Source organism: Centropristis striata, chromosome 14 (genome assembly GCF_030273125.1).
Source record: "Centropristis striata isolate RG_2023a ecotype Rhode Island chromosome 14, C.striata_1.0, whole genome shotgun sequence".
NCBI lineage: Eukaryota > Metazoa > Chordata > Actinopteri > Perciformes > Serranidae > Centropristis > Centropristis striata.
This window is the reverse complement of record NC_081530.1, coordinates 8,988,100-9,014,129: the sequence shown is the minus strand read 5'-3', so window position 1 is coordinate 9,014,129 and position 26,030 is coordinate 8,988,100. Positions and strand designations below refer to the sequence as shown.

The 26,030-nt window shown below is 36.8% G+C and overlaps 1 protein-coding gene across 1 annotated transcript in view; it reads left to right on the top strand.

The window, feature by feature from the left end:
• Positions 1-26,030, top strand: part of col22a1 (collagen, type XXII, alpha 1) — an 88,244-nt gene that overhangs the window by 47,882 nt on the left and 14,332 nt on the right. The window contains exons 24-51 of the mRNA XM_059349179.1: positions 366-419; positions 1,536-1,589; positions 1,715-1,768; positions 3,034-3,087; positions 3,221-3,265; positions 3,358-3,420; positions 6,354-6,407; positions 6,563-6,604; positions 6,743-6,775; positions 9,215-9,268; positions 10,378-10,431; positions 10,508-10,561; positions 11,786-11,839; positions 11,966-12,019; positions 12,395-12,499; positions 15,873-15,917; positions 17,084-17,161; positions 17,416-17,451; positions 17,536-17,589; positions 18,777-18,821; positions 21,480-21,515; positions 21,605-21,718; positions 23,176-23,229; positions 23,519-23,572; positions 23,705-23,758; positions 23,918-23,971; positions 24,149-24,202; positions 24,321-24,374. Of these exons, the coding sequence (XP_059205162.1) occupies positions 366-419; positions 1,536-1,589; positions 1,715-1,768; positions 3,034-3,087; positions 3,221-3,265; positions 3,358-3,420; positions 6,354-6,407; positions 6,563-6,604; positions 6,743-6,775; positions 9,215-9,268; positions 10,378-10,431; positions 10,508-10,561; positions 11,786-11,839; positions 11,966-12,019; positions 12,395-12,499; positions 15,873-15,917; positions 17,084-17,161; positions 17,416-17,451; positions 17,536-17,589; positions 18,777-18,821; positions 21,480-21,515; positions 21,605-21,718; positions 23,176-23,229; positions 23,519-23,572; positions 23,705-23,758; positions 23,918-23,971; positions 24,149-24,202; positions 24,321-24,374 (1,560 nt within the window). The remainder of the gene's footprint in view (positions 1-365; positions 420-1,535; positions 1,590-1,714; positions 1,769-3,033; positions 3,088-3,220; positions 3,266-3,357; positions 3,421-6,353; positions 6,408-6,562; positions 6,605-6,742; positions 6,776-9,214; positions 9,269-10,377; positions 10,432-10,507; positions 10,562-11,785; positions 11,840-11,965; positions 12,020-12,394; positions 12,500-15,872; positions 15,918-17,083; positions 17,162-17,415; positions 17,452-17,535; positions 17,590-18,776; positions 18,822-21,479; positions 21,516-21,604; positions 21,719-23,175; positions 23,230-23,518; positions 23,573-23,704; positions 23,759-23,917; positions 23,972-24,148; positions 24,203-24,320; positions 24,375-26,030) is intronic.

The following is a 26,030-nucleotide window of genomic DNA, read 5'->3' as shown; positions in this document are numbered from 1 at the left end:
AGGCTAGATTAAAACCAACAGGTTATGTCAATTAATTTTCTAAACGGCTCCCTGGAGAAAAATAGAAATACACCTGTCTTCAAGTGGTGTTCAAGGTTGAATGAGCTGTAAGCAGTGCTATAATACCCCCCTCTAGTGGTTTCAACTGGTACTCATGCAATCTGTCTCTTAGAATAAATACAGTGCTTGGAGAAAATCAGAACATTTTAATCGAACACACTTGAAAAGAAAAAGAAATCCAAATACGTTGCTTTTTTATCCATAAATATAGATACCTTGAACAGCCCAAATATTGTTACTATATTTATGAGCTGATGATTTAGTGGTATATATTTTTACTGATATTTTTTTCTTTTATTTTGCAGGGTCCTCAGGGTCCAGCTGGGCCACCAGGAAACCAAGGACACACTGGACCTCCTGTAAGTGACCCAACATATTAACCCTTTGATGCACAACATGGGTCTAAAGCAGGGGTCTCTAACTCAAATTAGCTGGGGGCCCCTGAAGGCAGTATCAAAATGACCAAAAAAGACACTAAATGACTTTAAAAAGACACAAAATCGCAAAAAGACACAAAATGACCAAAATACACAGAATTACCAAAAAAGACACAAAATTATTTAAAAAAAAAGACACAAAATTACCAAAAAAGACACAAAATTACCAAAAAAAAGGACACAGAATTACCAAAAAAGACACACAATTATTAAAAAGACACACAATTATTAAAAAAAGACACAAAATTATTTTTTTGAAAAGACACAAAATTACCCCCCAAAAATATATCTTTGCAATAAATTAATTTCATCTTACAGTATTCCAGGTTTTCCTCAAATTACTTGTTTTTGATCATCATACGTCCACATTTTTTGTTTTCATTTCTTACTTTTTAAACATCCCCCCCTTTTTTTTTATCACTACGCTTCTAATACACAAGGTCATTCTTGACCCATATAGAAGGTGTTTGTATGTTGTGCATCAATTCACCAATCATCAATTTAAAACCTGACAAAGACGACACAAATACGAACTATCCTATTTTATTAAATTGGTATTTTTCCAATGCAAAGTATTATTTGGTGGCTTTAATAAGTCTCAAATGTTAAAATATGTGATTTCCCAATGTAATCTGGTGGTTCTAACAACTCTTTTAAAGTTAAACCTTAAAGATAAGACAAACATTACACATATACTCAAATTGTTAATTTAGTGTATCACTTTATGTATCTCTACGCTTCTAATGCACAAGGTCATTATTGACCCATGTGTGTAAATTTGATGTAATAATACAAAAAATATTTTTCTTCATAAAGTATGACAGGAAAAATGGATATAATGATCTGTTGTAATAATAAAAATAGATAAAAAACACACAAAAAAAGATATTCAAACACACAGCAGCTTAAAATAACATGGGAAATGAATGCGGGTCATTTTTGACCCATGTTGTGCATTAGAAGGTGTTTATATGTTGTGCATCAAAGGGTTAAATATTGTACAATATTGTGAATGACTAACCCCCTTTCTTTATCAAGGGTCTGCCTGGTGAAATTGGATTTTCAGGCAAACCTGGAGAGTCTGGAAAGCCTGTGAGTTGGCCTTTTATTCTCAAATAACAACATTTGATGATCACAATACTTTCACTCATGAATGTTCAAACACTTTTGTCCTATCACGTCACTAAATGTCAACCTTTCGTCACTGATCTTCAAAGGGTCTTCCTGGTAAAGACGGACTGGACGGTCTTCCTGGAAATGACGGTGCCATGGTCAGTGTGACCTTTAGAATGAATTCTTTGCTTTCTTTTTTTTTCTTTGCACCTTCCATGTTCACAGCAACCAAACTTCCCACTCAACACATGTATTTGAACAACTAGTGCAGTGCCCGTAGGAATTATGTATTCATATAGTGGGAGATTAAGTAGACTTTTCAATTATGGCCAAATGAGGTTGTGTGTGAAAGTGAGATAGATAGATAGATAGATAGATAGATAGATAGATAGATAGATAGATAGATAGATAGATAGATAGATAGATAGATAGATAGATAGATAGATAGATAGATAGATAGATAGATAAAATACAATAGAATTATATACTAAGGTAGAATAAATAAAAACAAAAATAGAAAAAAAAACAGAATAGAACAAGGACACTTAAAAAGTTAAAAAGAGATCAGTTGGTAGGTAAGGTACAGTGGTAATATGATGGCAATTTAATATATAATATAATATGTAATAATAATATTAACAATATGATAAGATAAAAAAATAAATATAATTTATAATAATAATAGTAGTAGTCATGATAATAGTAATAACATAGCAATGTGTCGTGCGTACGTTTAGTGCATTTCTGACCTGTCAATCAAAGGTAGCCACGCCCCAAATCATATGATTCTTTATCTTCTATTTTCTTCTAAATGGGGCCATTATTAGAACTATTGACATCAAATTGTCTTGAAGAAGATTTTTTACTAGTGATCAATCAATTGAGAAGTTTTCAAATTTTGCAGTGAAATGAATGGACAGATTTTTTTTGCAGCCAAACTTAGCGCCCCCTGCTGGAATTTTAGGTAGAATGCAGCTTAAGGCACTTCCTGGTTTGCCTCCTTGCTCAGACATGGAGGTTGCTGCCTGGATAAAGCCCAGAGTGTAGAATACTGAAGAAACAACCCTAACACTAACCCTGACGCTGCAGGGGGAGTTATCGGGATAATTGAAAGTCCTAACCCCCAACCCTCTATGCAAAATTACCAACTAAGTGTGGTTCCAGACCTCTGAATCACTGCCTACATCTCTCTTTTTTTAGAGATTCACAAATCAATCAAGTGAGATAACATATCAATTCAAAGGCAAACAATAGAAACATAGCTTATTTAAAACAGGGTCATTTAATTGAATCATTTAATGCAGTGGCTAAACTGACATGTGGTGGGTTTACCTTTACTTCACACAGTATCTGGTGAATGTTTCTGGCAAATACAGGTTTTTTGAAAGTATGACATCTAAATGGAAATCTTGTGTCTGTGCAGGGGCCCAGGGGAGAACGCGGAGCAGATGGCTTTCCCGGCAAGCCTGGATCTAAGGTACTGTGACTTCATCACACACCCAGAAACACAGCAGACAGGACTGAAGACATGTGCAGCTTATGAGATAACATGTGTGTTTTCCATATGCAAATGTGACATTTTAATGGACGTGCGTGTGTCTTCTCCCCAGGGTGACGATGGGCCTCCCGGACCAAGGGGACCTTCAGGGGAGAGAGTGAGTTTACAGCTGTTGACTTGGTTTGGGATCATTTGTAAGATAATGAAACGTTGTTCGTCATGGCACATGCTTTTTTTTTTGTTTTACAGGGAGAACAGGGTCAACCTGGTCAACAAGGTGCTGATGGAGGAAGAGGAGACAGGGGTGTTCCCGTATGTGTGACTATACTTTTTTATCAACTCCAAGATGGTCCCATTTTTTTGTATTGAATTGAATAATATCTACAAATGTGCATTGGGACACATCCTCTAAAGCAGTAGTTCTCAACCTTTTTGAGTCGCGACCCCCAATTTAACATGCATGTTGTCCACAATCCCCCCTCACTGAACAGAAGCTCATACGCACAGTTCAGATCATACACACTCAGTTGATACGACGGATTTTGGACAAATAATGAAGCAGACAACAACTAAAACATCTCTCTGTCTGTGCATTTATATATATTTTTTCTATATTTTATTGTTACTTTTAATCTAAGTCTTCTTCTAAAAGTTTAAAGGTCCATTCTGACCTCCTGAGTGTGTAACAGTCAGCTTCAAGCCAGAGACTCCTTGGAAAGTAATAACTTGATACTTTGGGATTTGTCAGAAAAGACACAAAATTACCCAACAAAGAATCAAATTGACCACAAAATGACCACAAAAAGGCACAAATTGAGCAAAAAAAAGACACAAAATGACCAGAAAAGACACATAATGACCAAAAAAAGACATTAAATTACCAAAAAGACTAAAACACATTAACACATTGGAGACAGAGCTGACTTACAAAATGATTTGGCGACCCCCAGAAATCATATTGCGACCCCAACTGGGGTCGGGACCCCAAGGTTGAGAAAAGCTGCTCTAAAGGTCACTCTTATATTACAGTTTTTCTCAGTGGCTTTGGTGCATTTCTCACATCACTATTAACATTTGCACAACAGTTAGTTCAACCTCCACAACATTTAGTTATTTGTGCTCATCATAGTAGCAGTTTCTCCTTACAACACATTACAAATGCTTTTGGACAGTCATCAAGTGCTATCATACAACTCTCTGCTGTTTTATAACATTATCATTAGCTAATGTCATGTCAGTCAAATGTCAGTCAAAACTATACTTGTGAATGTTGAATAGTCATTCCATATAAAACTAATAGTCCTCATTTCATTGCTTGAGTCTTTACATACAAAAAATTTGAAGTAGTTGTCAAAGTCTGTTAAGCACATTTTTTACATTTTATTATTTTTTTACTGAAAATGTCTCCGGAATTGAATACATTTCTCTCAGGTGAATCTCAGCTTTCACTGATGAGAAGGGCTATGTGAAGCATTAGTTGAACCAATGATAAGCCACTTCTCTGCAATCACTCAGAGCTGAATCCATAAACCATAAACACTTTACAACATATATGAACCAGCAGGACATAGTGTGGACCATTTCTACAACACTGTGACTCTGTACTGTCACAGCTCGACCCAAAGGGACTTTATGTTTGTTGTAAATAAGGTGTTTTTTTCCTTTTGCACAATGCTGTAAACAAATTAGAATTGCAAAGAGCATATGCAGTAAATATATTAAACATACATATTCAGTGTGTTGTACTCAGTTACCTCACTAAATACAGTAATGTGTAACTTTACTGTAGTTTTCAAATAGCTGTGTAAATAGTATATAGTCTGTCTGGAGCATTTTCAGGTAGCGTCACCAAGATCTGACTTTTTTGCATTGGAAACATTTCCAGAGTAAACTGTCATAATGAAAACATGACAGAGACATTTGACTATCTTGTTCATAAACATGGTGTCAGCACTTTTCATCTTGATGACACTTTCATTGACATGAATACTTGCTTTTGAGGAATGAACTATGATCCATTTAGAGCAAGTGACACGCTTCTTCAGGTTATCAACTAGGTTTGTTTTGAGAAATGCATTAATCCTCTGAAATCTTGGGCTATTATGTCCATTAAAAATCTATTAAAAATCTTCACCATGCCATGTTGGTATCAGTTTTTTCAGTGCAACCTCACCTATATGTCCTGATAATTAATTTTTAACTTTGACTTACTTGATCAGAATTTTGAACCCAAAATAAACAAAGGAAAACATTAAATCTCATCTTGAAAATTACGTTTCACACACAGAAATTTACATGTTGCAAATATTAAAAAATATGCAAATATAACATGTAAGAGGTAAAATTAGGATGATATCAAGTTCTATATTTTTATAATAAATATATTTGACATTATCTCCGGTTTACTTGGCTGAATATCATAAAAAAAAAAATCTGTTATGGAGTTTTTAAGCCAGAACTCTAAAGGGAAGCTGATGACAAGACTCAATGTTGCTTCATTTCTATGTCTTCATGTCATGAAGAAGTAATGTGCAGGTGGTTTCATGGACTCTAGAGCAGTAGTTCTCAACCTTTTTGCGTCGCGACCCTCAATTTAACATGCATGTTGTCCGCGACCCCTGCTCACTGAACACAATCTCACATGCACAGTTCAGATCACCCAAAAAAGAAACAAAATTACCAAAAAAAGGAAACAAAATGACCAAAAAAGACACAAATTGGCCACAAAATGATCAAAAAAGACACAAAATGACCAAAAGAGACACAAAATGACCAGAAGACACAAAATGACCAAAAAAAGACACAAAATGACCCAAAAAAGACACAAAATGTATAAAAAAAGACACAAAAAAAGAAACAAAATTACCAAAAAAGACACAAATTGACCACAAAATGGTAAAATGATTAAAAAAAAAAGACACAAAATGACCAAATAACACACACAATAACCAAAAAAAAAGACATTAAGTGACCAAAAAGACTAAAAGACATTAACATATGAACACTTTAACACAGTGGAGACAGAGCTCACTTCCAAAATGATTTGGCGACCCCCAGAAATCATCTCGCGACCCCAATTGGGGTCCCGACCCCAAGGTTGAGAATAGCTGCTCTAGAAGGTTAACTGTTGTGCAAATGTAAACAGTGATGTGAGAAATGCGCCAAAGCGACTAAGAAAAACTGTAAAAGAAGTTCTCATTTGCGAATACAGTCTGTGATCTGTCGAATTTTGGCTTCTGTTTCAGGGAGAAAGAGGACAGGATGGACCACATGGGCCAAAAGGTGATAAGGGCGACAAGGTAAATAAGAAATAAGGAACCTGTTTCCCTTGTATAGGACCATGGTGCAGTAGTTAGACTGCTCCCCTTCTGTCTCAGTAATGGTCAGCTGCAGTATGAGCTGTAATAAGGTCATTAGTATGCAGACAGCGTGAACATATTGTCTCTTGCCTCAGGGTGAAGTGGGAGCGCGGGGACTACCTGGCATTCCAGGAAACGTAAGTAACATTTCTGCAGTTTCTATAGTGCATGTTGATACTATATTAATATTAATGATATTACTGTTGGAGGAAATGGAGCAGGCGATGCTGGTTGACTCACTGAATAATTATAGACTGTATGATTTTGCTTCACAGGTGGCAAATGTTATTCCTGAGCCTGGTGAACCTGTGAGTAGATTATCACACAAACACAACATATTGGAAATGCTTTTATTAGAATGGTAGATTTTTGGTTTTGTATATGAGCCTGTATTAGGTTTATGGAGTTCCACACTTTTGCATCATTACACAGCAAAATCAAGAGTGGGAATTCAACTCACAGAGTGTTACATTTAACACTTTTTCTGAGTTTATATAGTTCTCACGGATCTGAGTTAAAATTACACTTTGAAAAGTGTTAATATTTTAACTCTTTAATAGTGTTAAATATTTGACATCCTTGGTGTTGTTTTATGACACCACATACGTGCACTTTAAACTTTAAATTTTGTTATTCCCTTTCACTGTGAGTGTTAATTTTGTGTTACTTTGACACATTAAAGTGTATTTTTAACCCTAAAATCATGTTATTTCCTTTCACTAATGTGATAATTAACATTCATTGTTTTGTTTTACGATACATTAAAAGTGCATTCTGTCTTTAGCCGAACATACAAGTCACAAAAATGAAAATCAACTCCAACTGAAGTGAATCTAACTCAGGTGTCAGGTGTTAACATGTAACAACACTGGCAGAGCTTTTTGATTACTCCAAGTGTTAAAACAACTCCAAAATCAACACCCACCAACTCAAAATTATTAACACTGAAAAAACAACACTACAGATTTTGCTGTGTATGGAGGCTTCTAATGATGCATAAATTAAAAAAATGCATACACATTTCAAATATTTTTTCATGCCAACATAAAAAATACAAGGGTTCTTGCGCAAGGGACTTAAATACTGCCAGTGCAGTTGACAATAGGAGTGGGTCAGTTACAAGGTGCCTGGGCGGCTGAACACAGTTACATCTATGATGAGCTACAGGTCAGATAAAAAGCAGACATCATTCAAAGATACAGAAAACATCGTCTCCTCCAGACTGAGCGGCTTCCAATAATAGCCGATACTGAGCGGTACCTCGCTAACTGTTTAGCTCTTCTTTTAGAGAGGCCCTCAGGCCATCTGAAGGCCCCTCACAACCAACTTGTGCACATGCCCCAGACTACCAAATATAAAAACTAAAAGTTTACATTCATAGCCTAGCTGAGAGATGGTCTGCTTTGGCTAGGAAGGCCTCTTCAAGGCTTTAATCAAAGGTACAGCCGACCTCCAGAATGAACACCTCTCTGTGATTTTCATTAACAACAACATCATCAGGGGTGTTAGCTGTAACATTAGAGAACAATGAGACATTATTACACAGGCTGAACATGCTCGGCTTTACAGTAGAATGCTTATACAGCATGATCGAGGACCTGAAAATATATAAGATATCTGCTGATATCAAATCCACAATTCTGTCATGCCTACATATGTAGAGCCGCCTGTAAACATGGCAACCATTTAAGATGTGAGACATGGTTTCAGCTATTTGGTCACTACTATGATGTATACAGTAAGGAGCATGACTGCCTGGAAACCAGATGGAGAGGTTCGGCTTAGTTGGTAGGACCTGTAGTCTCGCTTTGATAGCAAATTATTTATAAAGAGTTCCACACTTTTGCATCATTAGGGAGGCTTTAAAAAATAAAAAAATAAAAAAATAAATAAATACACACACGCGCGCGCGCACACACACACACACACACACACACACACACACACCTACACACATGAATGTATATATAGCCTCTATAATCAGACACTCTGACCCTTAAGTATAAACATGTCTCATTAAAACCCATTAAAACCAGGATTTTTATTCCAACAGCTTCCACATTATACAATCCTGCATTCTATCATATGAGGCTTTCAATCAGAGACCTGTATTCTAATTAGTAGTTTTTTTTTAAATATTTCCCACCACATTGAGCCCTTTTCTTTGCACTATGGATGAAATATGTTCTGTTGGCGCACTGCAGTGTTTGATGCAACATATGAACTTGAATTTTGTTGCATATTCCCGACTGTGGAAAAAAATTCCCCTTAGCTTTTAGTATACAGAAAATAAAATATTTTTATTATTTTTATGTTTTTTTTATCATAAAAAAATATATATATATAATTTAAAAAAAAAACTCTTTTATTTTTATTTCAGTTAACGAAATGTTTTTTCAATTCTAGTTTTCGTTATTTCATTACTTTTCATTAACTATAATAACCTTGGTGCTATGTAAGCATAATGGCATTTAAAGGGTTAAAATTCTGAAAATGAAGTAATATTTGGTTATTATCAGAACTTAAAGACAGTAAAAGTGGGAAAAAATATAGTTTTGGTTTGGTAAATTTGGTTTAATTCCTTTTTTGACGCAGAAGTTTTTTGTCCTCTAAACACATCAGAGCAACTTTTTTCGGAAGTGAGACACAAGGATTAAAAGTTGAATCTTCTGTTCTTCCTCTCGTCTTGCACTTTCTTCTTCTTTTTCATTAAAACTTGTAATTGGATTGTTTGTTCTTGCCTCAAGGGAAAACCTGGAGAGAAAGGAGAGAAAGGGGATCAAGGAAAGCCAGGAGAGATGGTGAGTTTTTTCCTTTATCTTATCTACTTCCCCTTGATGGAACAAAACTACTTCCTGCAATATGCAGACACGTCCACTAGATGTCAGCAGAGATTCAGTATGGTCATCGTGATAGTGTTATAATATTGGACCTCAGGGGCCTTCTTTAACCCTTTGATGCACAACATGGGTCTAAAGTGACCCGACTAAGTTTTTATATTCTATATCTTTGCAATAAATTAATTTCATCATTCAGTATTGCAGGTTTTCCTCAATTAACTTGGTTTTGATCATCATACGTCCTAATTTTTTGTTTTTTTATTTCTTACTTTTTGAATAAAAACCTTTTTTAAAAAAAATTCACTACGTTTCTAATGCACAAGATCATTTTTGACCCATGTTGTGCAATAGAAGGTGTTTATATATGTCACCAATTTAAAACCTTACAAAGAAGACACAAATATTAACTATCCTTTTTTGTTAAATTGGTGTTTTTCCAATGGAAATTACTATTTTGTGGCTCTAATAAGTCTCAAATGTTAAAATATGTGATTTTACAATGTAATCTGGTGGTTCTAACAACTGTTTTAAAGTTAAACCTTAAAAATAAGACTAAATTGTTGTCTTTTTGTATCACTACGCTTCTAATGCACAAGGTCATTTTTGACCCATGTATGTAAACTTGATGTAATAATACAAAAATTGTTTTTTTTTTCCATAAAGTATGAAAGGAAAAATGAATTTGAATTAAATTGTTAGAGAGCTGATTCTCCATTCAGTGCGCTTTATTTATGATATGTTATCAAGTGGACCAGAATAGCCTGAATAATATATTAATATATTTAGGTTGACTTCATCCAGGAAGCAGCTTTCGACATATTTGTCTGAACAAATACCTAATGTACAATAATTCAGTTTAATTTTGAGGTGATGGTGTTATCACAGAATATAGTATTAATTCTTAGTGCCTGGGTTATTATGTATAACCATTATTGCACAACTTTCATTCCTTCCATATCATTAATGAGATCATGTACCATGACAGAATATGTGCAAATTGGCTTCACATTATCGCCACATAGACTGACACTATTAAACTCTTTTTTAATGAACGTGTCTTTTTCCTTAAGGGTCAAAGAGGGTTACCTGGTGAACAAGGCTTCAAGGGACCACCTGGATTAGCGGTAAGATACGACTGATTCGGTCAGTGTTCTGTGCAGGGATTTGAAGGTTCTAATTTTCCTTTCTTTTTCATTCCAGGGTCCAAAGGGTGACACTGGACTTACAGGAGAGACAGGACGTGTTGGAGACCCCGTAAGTTGGTTGATACACTGTTACACACCTTTTCACACCAAATGGGACACATACAGACATAGATTATGTGTCAATACATAGTATTTCTATAAATTGATTATAAATGTGCATATGATGTAAAACATGTAAGACGTAGAGAATGAAACAATATAATTAAATGACTCTCTTTCTCGTACATAAACATCCATCCAAATATAATACAAAATATTAAAAAATCATCATAGATTTTAATATGTGTACATATATTGTATATGCTTATATTGTAGACATATATGTATGTACATATACATCCATCCAAAAGCCCATCAATGTATGCAAATACAAAAGAAAGGCTTGTATGTTTAAAATGAACAGGTAAACATGTATTAGCATGCAGAATCTTTGTATTGCTGTTTGCAAAAACTTGCACATATATATTAAATACAGTATTTATTGTTCACAAATAGGGTTGCAAGCAACATTCAACACAATTTTAAAATGGCATCATTGAGATATTTTTAACACGTGTACTTATACTATATATGCATATAATGTACATGTATATGTTACGTCCCTATACAATACCCATTCCAAAACCTATCAATATACTGTGTTGATATTATACATATGTAAATATAAAAGAAAGACATGTATAGCATGTTTAAAATTAATGAGAAATATTTTCAGCAAACTGAATCTTTGTATATATATGTTGTTTTCATCAACTTGCATATATAGGTTAAATATGTATAGTAAACATATCAAAAAATCATCATTGTCATATTTTTACTTATATATGCTTATATTGTGGCCTATATGTTATATACATATACAGTACATCCATCCCAAAGCCCATCAATATATTTTGATATTATATATGCAAAAATAAAAGAAAGACATGTAGGTTTAAAATTGATAAGAAAAACACATATTAGCATATTGGATATTTGTAGATATGTTGTTTTCATAAACTTGCATATATAAATTAAATGTGTGTGTGTGTGTGTGTGTGTGTGTGTTAACATGTGAAAAAAAATCATATTTATATATATTTATTTGTTTGTTAGAAACCTATATCTTCATGTGTCCAATACATAGACTGTATAAAATGGTCCAATATGATGATAATATATCAACTAAACTGCCTATATGACAACATCCCTCTTGCGATAGGGCCATATACTATGTTATTTATCAGATATTGTGCTGTAATGTACCAACTCTAACATGTGGTGTCTCTCCCAGGGTCCACCTGGCATAGCTGGTCCTCCAGGTCCTCGAGGATTACCAGGGAATGTGGTAGGTGTTTTGTGAACCACTTCACATTTATTATAGGTGGAAGTAATTGAAGACCGCTTGCATTTTCTGTGAATACAGTGTACGGTGATAACAAATCACTTTAGGATGTAAGTGTCTGTCTTCCAGGGCATACCAGGGATCATTGGGCCTCCTGGTCCAGCTGGACAGAGAGGAGACAAGGTCAGTCGTCTATTTTTAAAAGTTATGGTATTTGGTTGGATGTTATTTTGAAAGTATTCAGACTATGTTGAGAATGGGTTTGGCAGCGCAGAGAGAAAATAAGTCTGCAGAGAAGAGAGAGTGACCTTGCATGTCCTCCATTATTGTTTCAGCAGAGAAGCCTTTGTTTTCATTTCAATCCTGCAGCTACACGGAGCTGTGGAGTTTCACAACACTGTCTACTGTTTCTCATTTTCTTTCTTCTCTCTTTGTTATTTCTTTGGTTTCTTTCCCCCCACTAGTTACTGCAGTCACATTTGATTCTGTTCCAGCCATGCCATTACTTGTTTACTTACCTGCAATAAAGTCCATTCTTTATTTTAACATTTATTTTAGGGTGAAGTAGGTAAACCAGGACAAGCAGGTCCCTCAGGCCCACCCGGGGACCCTGGTGTGACTGGACCTCCTGGACCAACAGGGAAGGGGAAAGAGGGTGAAAAAGTAAGACACTATTATATTTTCTGTCATGTTGTATTAACCCTATGGGACCACTCTAATTTCCTTTCAGACCCTTTGGGCTTAAAATGTCCCCTTCCAAAAAAAACGCGATAAAAACTTAACAGATTCATATTTATGAATTTATATTTTGTAGAATATTATTTCTACTTTTTTTCTGCATAAACCTCTTAAACAACTTCTGTCCTGCTCAAAACTACCAAACATTCAAAGACTTTGAGGATTTTAACCGTTTAAATGCCAGTTTGATAGCGCGATGTCACTGATGTTTCATTATGAAAAAAAACACAAAATTGTAGTTATTTTCCAGTTATTTTGCCAGTTTGATTGCACAATATGATGTTTTTTCATGAAAAAGCACAAAATTGTAGTTATTTTCCACATAATAAATCATTTTTGGCTGGGGCATTGGTTTTTATCACAGCCTTGGATATATTTGTGTACACAGTGTATTATTGACCCATTAGAAATTTTTTAATTTTAATTTCAAAATATATCAAGAAAGAAATCCTTCTTCCAAAAATCATGTCATTTGCAGTATCATAACCAAAATTGTTGTCAAATTAAAATTGAAAAATGACAAATATGGCTGAAAATGTCCACAGTGGGCCCAAAGGGTTAAGAGCTTCAAATGAATTGTGCATTTGTCATTTTCAGGTTCATACTTGTATTTAGGGTGTCCACTAGAACATGTTTGCATGCTTTAATGTTTAAAAAATAATTTTTTTTCCCCCATACTGGATATGCCTGTGTGAAACAGTCAATAGTAGCACCAGTCTCTTTAAGCCCCTTTCACGAAAAAGCCAATTCTGCTCTGATTGGCTTGGAAGAAACCTTTGCTAACCCTAAATGTGACAAAGGACGGGGAGCGAAATCTGAATGACTTCTTGAATCCCATGCTTTATTTTCATTTAATTATTTGTACATAAAACTGACTGGGTTGTCTTGTTTAACAGATTGTGGGTTGGTCCACAAAAACAAATGTGCACAATCACTGAAAAAGAGTTTTTCATAATATGCCCCCTTTAACATCCAGCTGTTAACTTTTAATTTCTTTTATAGGGATAGTTTGGATTTATTGAAGCAAGGTTGTATGAGGTACTTATCCATAGTCAGTTCATTACCTCCAGTAGCTGCAGTTTGGAGAAGCAGGCAGGAGGATAAGCATTGTACAGTACTGCTGTGGCCACGGGCAGCAGCTAAATGTATTTTAGCCACTGGAAAAAAAAAATCAATATCAGTTTGACTGTACTTTATATTTAGAATATTTTCACCGCTCTACCTTGCCACCAGACAGCCCTGTTTAAGTTTACACAGTGCATCTATGCCCTCTTCAAACCCACCAGAGTCCACTGACAGAAATAGAAAAGTCATTTTATCTTCTCACCATTTCAACCTTACTGTAGGTAATACACTGTCTATGGCTAAGTACCTCATACAACTTCACTTCAACCAATCCACACTCCCTTTAAATAGCTTTCTGGTTATAAAAATCATTAAATTCCACCCTGTCAGACAGCAGCCTATTTGTAACTGAATATCATCTTGTTTCAACTGCTCATTGAGTATTAACACATGATTTTACTGTGTGAAATATTTAAAACCCTAGATGTTTTTATAGCTGCAACATTCCATCAAATACATATACTTTAGATCTGCTAGATTCTGCTCACATCAAAATCTGTGGATGTCCTAGCCACTTGAGAGGCAATAACAGGCTCTAACTCACGCATGCCAATTTGTGTTTGTTGTTCAAGCCTCTTAATTTCAAGTTAGCTTACTAGCTAATTAGCGGGCGGCTAGATAATTATCTGGCTAGTTCTGCAATGCTTTAATGCTACACTGGTTACAGAAAATAAGCGGAATAAAGTTATCACTCATGTGACAATAGGCTGTGGATGACGCATTAATTTTTTAATTTTATAGATGTTAAATGTCACTCATTTAGCAGCTAGCTCTCCAGGCTATGTAGCTTTACTACTCTACTGCTGGTTTGGTCGTTATAACAAAACTTAATTTCAGTGAGTCTGCGACTTTCCACAAGTTGGTTTTTGTGGAAGTACAATTGTTAGCAGTGCCAATAGGGCTGTTTCCACTACCTCCCAATACCCAGAATGAGGCGGGTCTCACTCGCCGAAACGCCCCTAATTTGAATACGAGCTGTCCGGAGCGGACTTGTCGGGACTTTTTTCATCCCTGTCGAAGAGCAGGGTCCTTTTAAGCCTGGTTACTGAATGGATAGACTAAGCGGGATGTGACGTAGTACTCTACAGGACATCAACACACGCCATTGTAAAAGCCGGCGAAGCAGTGTTCCCAACTTAGCAACATTGTTGCTATTTTTAGAGGCTTTTCAGACCCCCTTAGCGACTATTTTTCAACAAAGCGACTGGAGACAAATCTAGCCACTCCTTCTTACTCTTCTTAACGAGCCGTTAACGAGCTGGAGGCCGGCTTGTTAAGAAGAGCCGCCGTTAGCTACAGTTAGCTCTGTAGCAGTACAGTGTGTATGTGCTGCTGCAGCAGGAGGTGTTCACTTAGCGATCTCTGTTTGTTTACAACAAGCACCGGACACTGTGCACAGTTAGCGAAGCCAGTTCATTCACGATCACTATGTTTATGATCAGCCATGCTGCTACCCTGCTATTTTTTATGATATGCTACTGACGTTGTGCACAGTTAGCAATGGCGAAAACCATACGTCACCTCCGGAGTCTCTAAATCCCTCTGGGGGCTAACTTGTAATGGAGACACGCAGAGTGAGCGGACTTTTGAGAGGGTGCGGCATGAGACTTTCCCGGTGGACACTTTTCCCCCTAGTGTACATAACAATGTCCATCCTGTTATGTTGATTTAAATGATAATGTCTGGTCTAGTATCATTGTATTTCTATGGTTCATAGAATAGAATTGTAGAAACCTGATGAATGCCTGTGAATTGTATTCCACATGTGTTCTGCTTGTAAACATCTCCCTGCCTGTACTACATGTTGAACCACAACACAATATGAGCGGCTGAATGGGAGGAAAACGAGCCTGAGTCAGCACATTTCACGCTGCAGCTCAACATGTTTCTTCATCATTTTTCACCCCAGACATGTGGCCGTCCTGCTGACGATGCAGGAGCAAACAGGAAAAACATTGTTAAGACATATCACATTAAAGCAACACGGGAGCGCAGCAGATTTGGCTCACAGCAGCTCTGTTTTTTTTTTTACAGCTGCCAGGTGCGCCTCTGAGGCTCTGACACTTCTGTGCACTCAAACACACAGTCAGCTCTGAATTATTTATTCACAAGAGGCTTAATTCCAGTGTTTGAGTGGCAAGAAATTTGATTGATGTCATTTGTGATATTACAGGGGGAGCCGGGACCACAGGGAATACAAGGACCTCCAGGGCTCAAGGTAATGTCATTTTAGAAGTTTGCAAGAAGTTTGTGTGTGTGTGTGTGTGTGTGTGTTCTTGTACTTCTTACATAGTGAGGACCGGAACACATTTTTAACCAACAGAGTGAGGACATTTTTGCAAAGTGAGGACATTTCGACTGGTCCTCACTTCTTTAATGGCTTTTTTGAGATTTCAGACTTTGTTTTAAGGGTTAAGGTTACATGATGATGATAATTAACTGAAACTGTATTGTGTGGTTACATAACTAACTAAAATTATAGTAAAAATGTCCTTCGTTTTCGTCTTTGTCAACTTTTTTCATACATAATGAAGATGGATCGGACAAAAGAAATAAAGGCAAAATTTACTGTGACCTTTTTTAATCTCCCACCCAACAAATACCCCGTTCCAAAAAAATAAAACTAATGAAAACTAAACTAAAACTAAAGCATTAAAAAAAAAAAAAAACTAAAACAAGCAAACTCACTCTAAAAACTCATTAAAACTAACTGAATTTGAAAACAAAAGTTCACATCGAAATTAAAACTAAAACTGATGAAAAATCCAAAACTATTATCACCTTGCAAGGGAATTCACTATTCCAATGAGGGCCCTCACAAAGATACAAGTACAAGAATGTGTGTGTGTGTGTGTGTGTGTGTGTGTGTGTGTGTGAGAGAGAGAGAGAGAGAGTTTTGTAGGTTGCCTGAGGTGTGTTTTTTTTATTTTTTTTTTATCATGCACAGGTGCTCTTTTGTTGATGTGAAAGACTTTTTTTCTGGCACGGATGAGAAAAACAATTCATTTTTGTTGAAAGCAGCAAAAGCAATTTCTATGTCCACTGCACTGTGACCATTGCTCTGATTATGACCGGCTCTTTGCTGTGAAGAGTTTGATGTCGGGGACACAGACGGGGAGGGTGCTGGACAGGGGCATTTTCTGGATTTATGGTGTCAAACCGTTCACCCTCATCACTGATGTGTTTTCTCTTCTGAGTACCAAAATGTCAAGTACAGATTGTAATATTTTTTTCATCACAGATTAAAAAGCAGGGTGGTATTTCTGGGATCAGCAGGCAACGCTGAATGTGACTGTTTCTGTGCCAAGCGAGACTTTTAGTCAAATATTACGGCTGAACTGACATTATCTGAGGTTGGTGAAGTAAACTTTTTTTTTCTCCCAGGGGCAAACCGGGTCACGAGGAGAACCAGGGTTACCAGGGGACAAAGGGTCCGCAGGAGAAGGCAAAATGGGACCACCGGTACGAGCATCACCGTCAACATGTGTCACATTATCTTCCTCTAGTGCATTTCAGAATCAGAATCAGAATCTGAAGCCTTTATTGTCATTGCACAGGGTAGTACAATTTTGCCACCAACCCGTCCAAAACGTATAAAAGACACACAAACAATATGACAGAGGTGAACAGGACAGGGAGACAGAGATGAAGAGAAAGAAATACACAACATGAGGGGAGGAATATTTAAAAATGTGCATTATTTGTTATTTTTGCAGGGGCCTCCAGGAAAACATGGGGAATCTGGATCCTCGGTGAGTATTTACAAAAGATTGATTTTAAATTTGTTTATGGCAATATAAGGGTTTTCTCGAATATTATTTTTTTCTGGGTTCCAGGGTTTGAGAGGTCCACCAGGAGTTGCTGGTCCTCAGGGCCCAGCAGGACATAATGTAAGTCCCAACATGATCACTTAGTGAATAAATTGATATATTGACGCATATGTCTTGTTATTTTGAGATCCATGCGCCTAGGCTGCCCTACAAAGCCTAACTACATTTTTGGTCAAAATTGAGTTGTAACTAAAAATGAACTCCGTGATGTCTGTTTTATCTTGTGACAAAGTTTTAGATTTCAATTTTGCTTTATTTCAGAAAAATAATTATATAAAAAAACACAGAATCCAACTCAAAACCAAGCAATAATTGGTTTGCTTTGGATATATATATATATATATATATATATACTAATTTAAACATAAAAACAATAGAAATCATAAGTTTATTTGAAAGAGAAATTATTATCTAGATAGTGAATATGTAATAATATAGTGATAGTGATAGTGATAATGTAAAAAAATGAGATAAAATTATATTAAGACTAAAATAATATGAAAATGTTTATTCACTGAAAAAAATATATAAAAGCTGAAAAAAAGACAACAACATTGTAGTTGCTGCACTCTGTTTCTTCATTACTATTAGAACCTTTTACAGCAATGCAGTAACTACGTTTTGGGGGTCAAAGGTCGTAGTAGTTTCTGTAGTTAGACTTTGTAGGGCAGTATACATGGCAGCCCTGACTCCTAAATTTTATGTTCCCATGTAATAAAACTGTATTGTAACTTGTATGTGTCGAAGGAAATGTATTTTCTTCTCAATTCCTTTTGTTACTGTACATGTATCGCATGTCATCATCCAATTATATCGCTGCTATAAATTGTTATCAGCCTCATATATATTGGTTAGAAGGTGGCTGCTCCAGCTACTATGTGTGCAGAAGGTTGTTATCACACCATGTCAGCCCATTTAGTTGGCTGACAATAACGTTCTGTACCTCCCAGAAGGTGGAGCTGGCCCCTCTAACCCATATATCTATGTGGCTGATAACGACTGATAATGGTCATTAAATTGCCTGAGAAGATTTGAACTGGATGGTTTTTGATGTATCACAAATGTGTTTTGGAAAAAGCATTTTGACCTTTTATTGGATTACTTCTGTAATTTCATGGTCAGTATTTGTTCATACAATTATTTGTTTCTTCATGTCTTATTTGTGTATTTGATATAAAATACTTTGGGTTTCATACTCAACAATTTACAGAGAATGTAATTTTTTGTTAACTTTGTTTCAAATGCAGGGTTTACCAGGAAGGCCAGGAGACAAGGGATCACCAGGAGAGCCTGTAAGTAAAGAAATTGCCAGGGAACAAACAGTATTATCTGAGGTCCTCTGAATTCTGTGTAAAGGAGATAGTAATTAGAATAATAATAAAAATAATAATAATAATTATTATTATTCTAATTACTATCTCCTTAATAATAATAATAATAATAATAATAACTTTATTAATATAGCACCTTTCAAAAATGAGTTAAAAAGTGCTGTACAACAGAAATAAAACACATCAAATACAATTAACTGACAACAACAAAATAAAACCACAAAAAGAAATTGGACTTAAAAAAATTAAAATTTAAAATCACCATTCTCAACAAGGTAATCATACAACTATAATAAACGGAAATTAAGAGAAGGCCAATCGATAAAAGTGAGTCTTTAGAAGAGATTAAAAGAAGCCACTGAGCTTACTGGGGCAGGGAGTTCCACAGCAAAGGCCCGGTCACCATTTATAATGAGACGGGTCACCATTTGTAATGAGATGGGACCTCGGGACCGGAAGCAAAGCTGTGCCGGCGAATCTCAGGCAGCGTTCAGGCTCGTAGGTTAAAAGCATGTCGTGGATATAGGCAGGAACCTGACCATTCAGGGCTTTAAAAACAAGTAATAAAATCTTAAAATCAATTCTAAAACTCACACACAGCCAGTGGAGGGCAGCAAGGGTTGGAGAGATGTTGTCACTTCTCTTTGTACCTGTTAAAAGCCTGGCAGCAGCATTTTGTATTAGCTGTAGTCTACGGATGTTTCCTTTGCTGATCCCAGAGTACAGAGCATTACAGTAGTCTAATCTTGAAGAGATAAAAGCATGGACTAAACAGTTTTCTCCGTGTACACAAACACCTTAGATCGTGGAAAAGAAGTTGAGCCTCCAGATTTGAAAGTTATGGTCCCAGTTAGAGTAAAATTGATGTTAAAGTAGGGTATGCTTAAGGCATGCATTTTCCCCCTTGCAGCGGTAACACTCTTTGTCAATTTGTACGTTTCCATAGGTCTTTGCTTCACCACTCCTCATTGCATTACATGATATAACTCCCACTTTTATTTGCAAATCCTGCACATTTTTATTTGCAGATTCCATTTTCAAATGTGAGAGCAGTCTCTGATAGTAATCTCTGGATCATTTATCCCACACATCAGCCTGTCTCGCAACATTTGTGACAATGTATCTCCATAATTACAGTCCTGGGATAATTTTCTTAATTCAGCCACATATTCAGCAACAGATTCTGTAGGTTTTCTCATTAATTTAATAATAATAAATTTAAATCTCTGGACAATCTCACTTGGTTTGGGATTAAAGTGGTTTTTCAGTAATGCTTCCAACTGTTCAAAAGTCTTTTCCCCTGGTTTTGCAAGAGGTTTCTCATCAAACTATAGGTTTGTGCCCCAATATGGATTTCTTTTTATCTTCATCTTCAAAATCACTTGCAATAAAAAAGTGTTCCATAATTTCACAGTATTCCTCCAAAGTTTGCACATTGCGATCAAATGGTGGCAGTGTTCCTATTGTTGCCATCTCACCCACATGTGTCCTCCTCCCTTCTCCAAGTCCTTTGTTCTCAGGGAGTCTTCAAACAATCAGCCTAGTCCTCTCTATGTGCTCCGGCCTAGATGCAGCATATCTCCAAAGTATCCTCGTCGCCAATATAACATTGTGGATCTTTTAAAGGAGGCCACAGAGCTTCAGGAATAGTTTCTTGTGGCTTTACTCAAACGTTTGGCAGGATAGACATTACACCATATGCCACCAGGGGGCATCTACATATAGCTTTCCTGACAGGTAACTTCCTGCCAGGTAAAACACACTTTATTCCCAAGAGCTCCCTCTAGGGCATGGGTCTCAAACGCGCGGCCCGTGGGCCAATTGGGGCCCTCGTGATGATATTTTGTGGCCCCCACCTTGATATGAAAGTTTAATGTGAGTTTTATATGTATGGCACTTTACCGTGTTGTGTGTGGAAGGTCCCTTTAATTACTTTTTTTTGGTAATTTTGTGTCTTTTTTTGGTAATTTTGTGTGTTTTTTTTTTTTATAATTTTGTCTTTTTTTAGGTCATTTTGTGTCTTTTTTAAAATAATTTTGTGTCTTTTATTGGGTAATTCGGTGTATTTTGTTGGTCATTTTGTGCCATTTTTAAGTAATTTTGTGTTTTTTTTTGTCATTTTGTGTCTTTTTTTGGTCATTTTGATACTGCCTCCAGCGGCCCCCAGGTAATTTGAGTTTGAGACCCCTGCTCTAGGGTAACACCAAATAACAATCTCAGGATATTACAGAAAGTCTACCTTGTGATTGACAAGTCCCTACCACATCAACTTGTAGCAACACATATCCATGCCACATTGGAATGGTTTGGTCTATTTTAAATAATGGAAGTTAACTTTTTTAGCAGCAACTTTGCACGGAATGGCAAGGATCCAGATACAGTCAGGTTGCTCATATAAGGGGACATGCATATTGTCTTAGAGTCCTCAATCAGATTCACCCTCTGGTCCAAATATGGTCACTTCTAAACAATAGATGATCACTATGTAGACAAATGCTCCTTTGGACTGGGGCTGGTTTCCACGGTTTTAGTTCTACCTTACAGCAGAGTAAGGCCTACTGAACAGAAAGTCTTAATCATTCCTTGGTTGATTAACTCTTCCATTCTATTGTCTTGCAGGGAAAGGCAGCAGACCTCTCTGACCTAAATCTAAAGGTAAGTCGCATTTTCAATTAAAAAATATTTTATATTCGAATATATAAAAAGCAATCACGTTATTAAAACATGTCCCTGTCATCTTGTAGGATGTTTGCTCAGACTGCCCTGCAGGTCCATCTGGACCACCCGGTCTCCCAGGAGTCCCAGGAGACAAAGGACACCAGGGACCTCCCGGCAAAGACGGTCAAGATGGTTACCAAGTAGGACACAGTCATTAATATTCATCATTACTTTGGAGATTCCAAAGTATGTGGCGTTTTTGTGCGCTCCTGAATAGGGCTGGGCGATATGGACCAAAAGTCATAACCCAATATATTTAGGCTGAATATCGATATACGATATATATCCTGACATTTTTATCGTATTATAAGTGAGAGAAAATGTTCAGTCAAAGCCAAAGTAGTAGTCGTAGTAGTTTTATTTAAACCGTTTATTTAAGTGAACATACAACAATACTGTATAACAACAGGATTACCTTTTAAAAACTCAAAGCTCCATAAAGTGCACATTTAAATAAAAATATATCTTAAATAAAAGCCGCAGCTTGCCTAGAGCAAGGATCACAGTGTAAATTTGAACTATTTCGATATATGCGATATGGTCTAATTCCATATCACATTTAAAAATATATCGATATATCGCCCAGCCCTACTCCTGAATGCCTTGCTTCTCTTCAGCTCCCCTACAGTGCCAAAGGTGTGCAACACTAGCTCACACTAAGTGTGCCTACGTCAACAAACAACTGGCACCCAGCCTAACACAAAGTCCATGTAAGCACAAAAGATTTATCTAGCAAAATTTGTCAGATCAAACAGGAATGCGACCAACAATCGCTGGAAAACCAGTGACAATATTGACAGGGATACGATACATGGGGGGACGTTTGTTTGATTTCAGGGTTTAAAACCAGTCCCTCTGTGCCTTTTTTCTTACTGGAAGAAAGCTTTGCTTGCCTTTTGGTTTATTGAGGTAAGCAGTGGGAGGGGCCAATTCTCCAGTTGGAAGCCTACAGAAGAGGGTGCAAGGAGATGATGTATTTAAAAGAAAATCAGACCACAGATGTTGTAAAAACGACGCAGAAGACTGGATTGAAATAAGATTTATGTTTATTTCATCCACCTTGCCACATGTTTACTCTCTCTCTCTCAGACCACAAATGAGTGGAAGATTTGCTAGCTAGCACACCCTGCGGACCCTCTGCTTTACTCCAGGTAGCCGCTCTAGCAACTTGAATTTAGCGAGCACAGACACCAACTGCAACTTTTCCACCCAGGCCAAGAGGAAAAACTTTTTTCAATATTTCAATACTTTTTTGAAATGTTTTAAAGGTTTTGAAAGTGTTTCCATTCAGGTTTTTTCTGCGCTTTTATCTAAAATATGAACAAAAACAAAGATATGGAAAAACACTTACAAATGACAAGGATTTTATGAAAATTATATATAATAATATAATATATTATAATACCTTTAAACAGTATTATAAAGTGCATGTCTGTACCATATTAGCCCAAAGTGAGGCATGAGGTCCCAGCTACACGTTTGTCATCATCAGTCACACACCATTAGCCGGGCCTCCTCTGGGGGCAGCAGTGAGCGATTAGGACCCGATGCCGGTGCTCTGCGGACAGAGACTGATGCTCCTCTTGTGTCATTACAGGGCCCAGCGGGAACAGCTGGAGCTCCAGGGCCCCCTGGAGCTGACGGAGGAAAGGCAAGTTTGCACACTAACTGCACCCTTATCGCTCCCAAAGGGCCAAACGCCAATTAGTTGCTTTTGTCAACATTTCTTTGAAACTCACACGGTTCAGGTAATAGGGTGAAAATAAAAAAATGCATTTAAGTACGTTTTTTTTTTAAAAACATAGCTGTTGCTGCATCCTTATCTTTTGTCATATTTGGAGCATTTCAGGGTTTTATTTTTCTTTAAATAGTTTTTCAGATGGATGCTTTCCTATTGGAATGTGACATTTCAAATGTTCTACCTTTCTATTTCACCACAGGGTATAAAAGGTGATCGAGGACCCCCTGGAGGTGCTGGAGACAAAGGAGACAAGGTATGTTTGTTGTTTATTTCTCATTAGTCTTCTTAAGCAGTGCTGATCTTTTGCTTCCTGTGTTTAAAAAAAACTTTATCACAATATTGTCTGGTATGACTCACCTTATATTTTACTCACTTTCATTCACAGGGTCACCCAGGACCCCCTGGTCATCCAGGTACTCCGGGTTTAATGGGTACACCTGTAAGTTCCTATTTTTGACTCGTTTTTTCCCACTATGCACTAAAAATGCTCTAAATACTTGCACATTTTGCAAACAGGGCAATTTGTTTGGATTTTATCTATCGCTCAGGCTTTCTATTTCTGTTGACCTCAACTGACACTGTCTCTTTCCCTTTTCAGGGTAACGATGGACCGCCTGGCCCTCTAGGCCCCCCGGGACCCCCTGGAGAAAAGGTCAGACTGCACTCCATGTACTTTTCCCCTTAGAAAACTTATTACCCATGTGTCATTATTGTACAAACCTCTTCCCTCTAGCATGTAGGTCAGCCAGCCAGTGTGGTAATAGTGGCCATTAATCATTTCTTTTTCTTTGGTGACGGTGACCTGTTTGTGTTTGTTTGTTTTCACCAGGGCAAAGAGGGTCTCAAAGGAATCCAAGGACCACCAGGTCTACCTGGCTTGATCGTAAGAAAAATAATTTGATGTACACAATCATGAATACACAGTTTCTGCAGTGTGGTTTGAACAGAGTGAGTTGTAAATGCAACTAATGTGCTAAATGATCAACTTCATTAATGTGCAGGGTCAGGCTGGAAAAATGGGAAAAGATGGAAGACCAGGTGAAACAGGAGAACCTGTAAGTGGATGAAGATTTTTTTTTTTTGCCAACAGTTGATGAATTAAATTATAACAAATGAAAGCATGGCTGGTAGAAGTACATAATGTTTTTCCACTCTAGCTTGTTTGAAACATAAACAACACTATAACAGATACTAACAGATAATATGAACAGAAATATGCATATTAATGCAGGATCTGTAAACTATGGGACAACATTTTAGAACGGGAAGTGTTCTGGTACTGGAAGTACCAGAACAGATCTGGAAGTGTTCTTCTATTAGAAGTCTAAGGTGACCAATCACATTTGAGCAGGCTTTGGTTGACTGCAGGTAAACAGACTGTGTGAAGACAAGGCAAGTTATTTATGTAGAACATTTCGACAACAAGTCAATTCAAAGTGATTCACACAAGACATCAAATCATCATGACAAAGGACAGAAACACATAGAAACAGAGAACATAAAATTAAACTTTAAAGAAAAGAGTGAGAAAAACAAACAGAAACAGCAAAAACAAGCTAAAATATAACAAAAGTTATACAAGAAGTAAGTGTAAAAGTTGCAGTGCATAGCTAAATAGTCAAACAATGTATTCAAATAATTTAGTAAAAGGCAGATGTAAACAGATGAGTCTTCAGTCTTGTTTTAAAAGACTAAAAGAAGAGTTTTAGCAGACCTGCAGTTTTCTAGGAGTATAGGATAATGAAGAGTGAAGAGCAAATTAAGTGGAACTTTAATACTAGTTGACATAAAAGAACAATTAAAACTTGCCTAATTTAAATCGTATTGACCGGTTTTGTTTTCAGTTCTTCTCTTCTTCCACTCTGTTTTTGTGTGGATTACAGCTAGGGCTGCACAATTAATCGAATATTAATCGTGATCACGATTTTGGCCGCCACGATTAAATTAACCTGCTCGTCGGCGATATTTCCATTTTAAAATGTGAGCTCTCCTGCATATCTAATCAAGCACTCTCTACACCAGTAGTCCACCAACCACCAGGGGGCAGGGCTGTTTTTCTGCCCTGAAAAAAGCCTGGTTGCTGATTGGATAGAACGCTAAGCAGGATGTGACGTAGTACTCGACGCCACAACAACACGCCATTTATAAAAGCCGGCGAAGCAGTGTTGCCAACTAAGCGACTTTGTTGCTATAATTAGAGACTTTTCAGACCCCATTAGCGACTAATTTTCAAAACAGCGACTGGCGACAAATCAAGCGACTTTTTCTTGTGTTATTGGAGACTTTTGGAGACTCGTTCCTACTCTTCTTAACGAGCTGTGTTAAGAAGAATAAGAATGAGTCGAATCGGCACAGTCCTCCTGCAGCAGTCTCTCCCACCTGCAGAGCCGGAGGGGATGCTAAGCCCTTCGCGTCTAGGCTGCAAATTGCTAATAGGCTAACAGTTAGCTCTGTAGCAGTACAGTGTGTATGTGCTGCTGCTGCAGGAGGTGTTCACTTATCGATCTCTGTTTGTTTACAACAAGCACCGGACACTCTGTGCACGCACTAAAAACTATTCCTATTGTTTGTTTTAAAGTAATGCAATAAAAATACAGATATTTTCCCTAACATGATGAATAATCGTAATTAATAATCGTGATTACGATATTGATCAAAAATAATCGTGATAATCATTTTGGCCATAACCGTGCTGCCCTAATTGCAGCCAT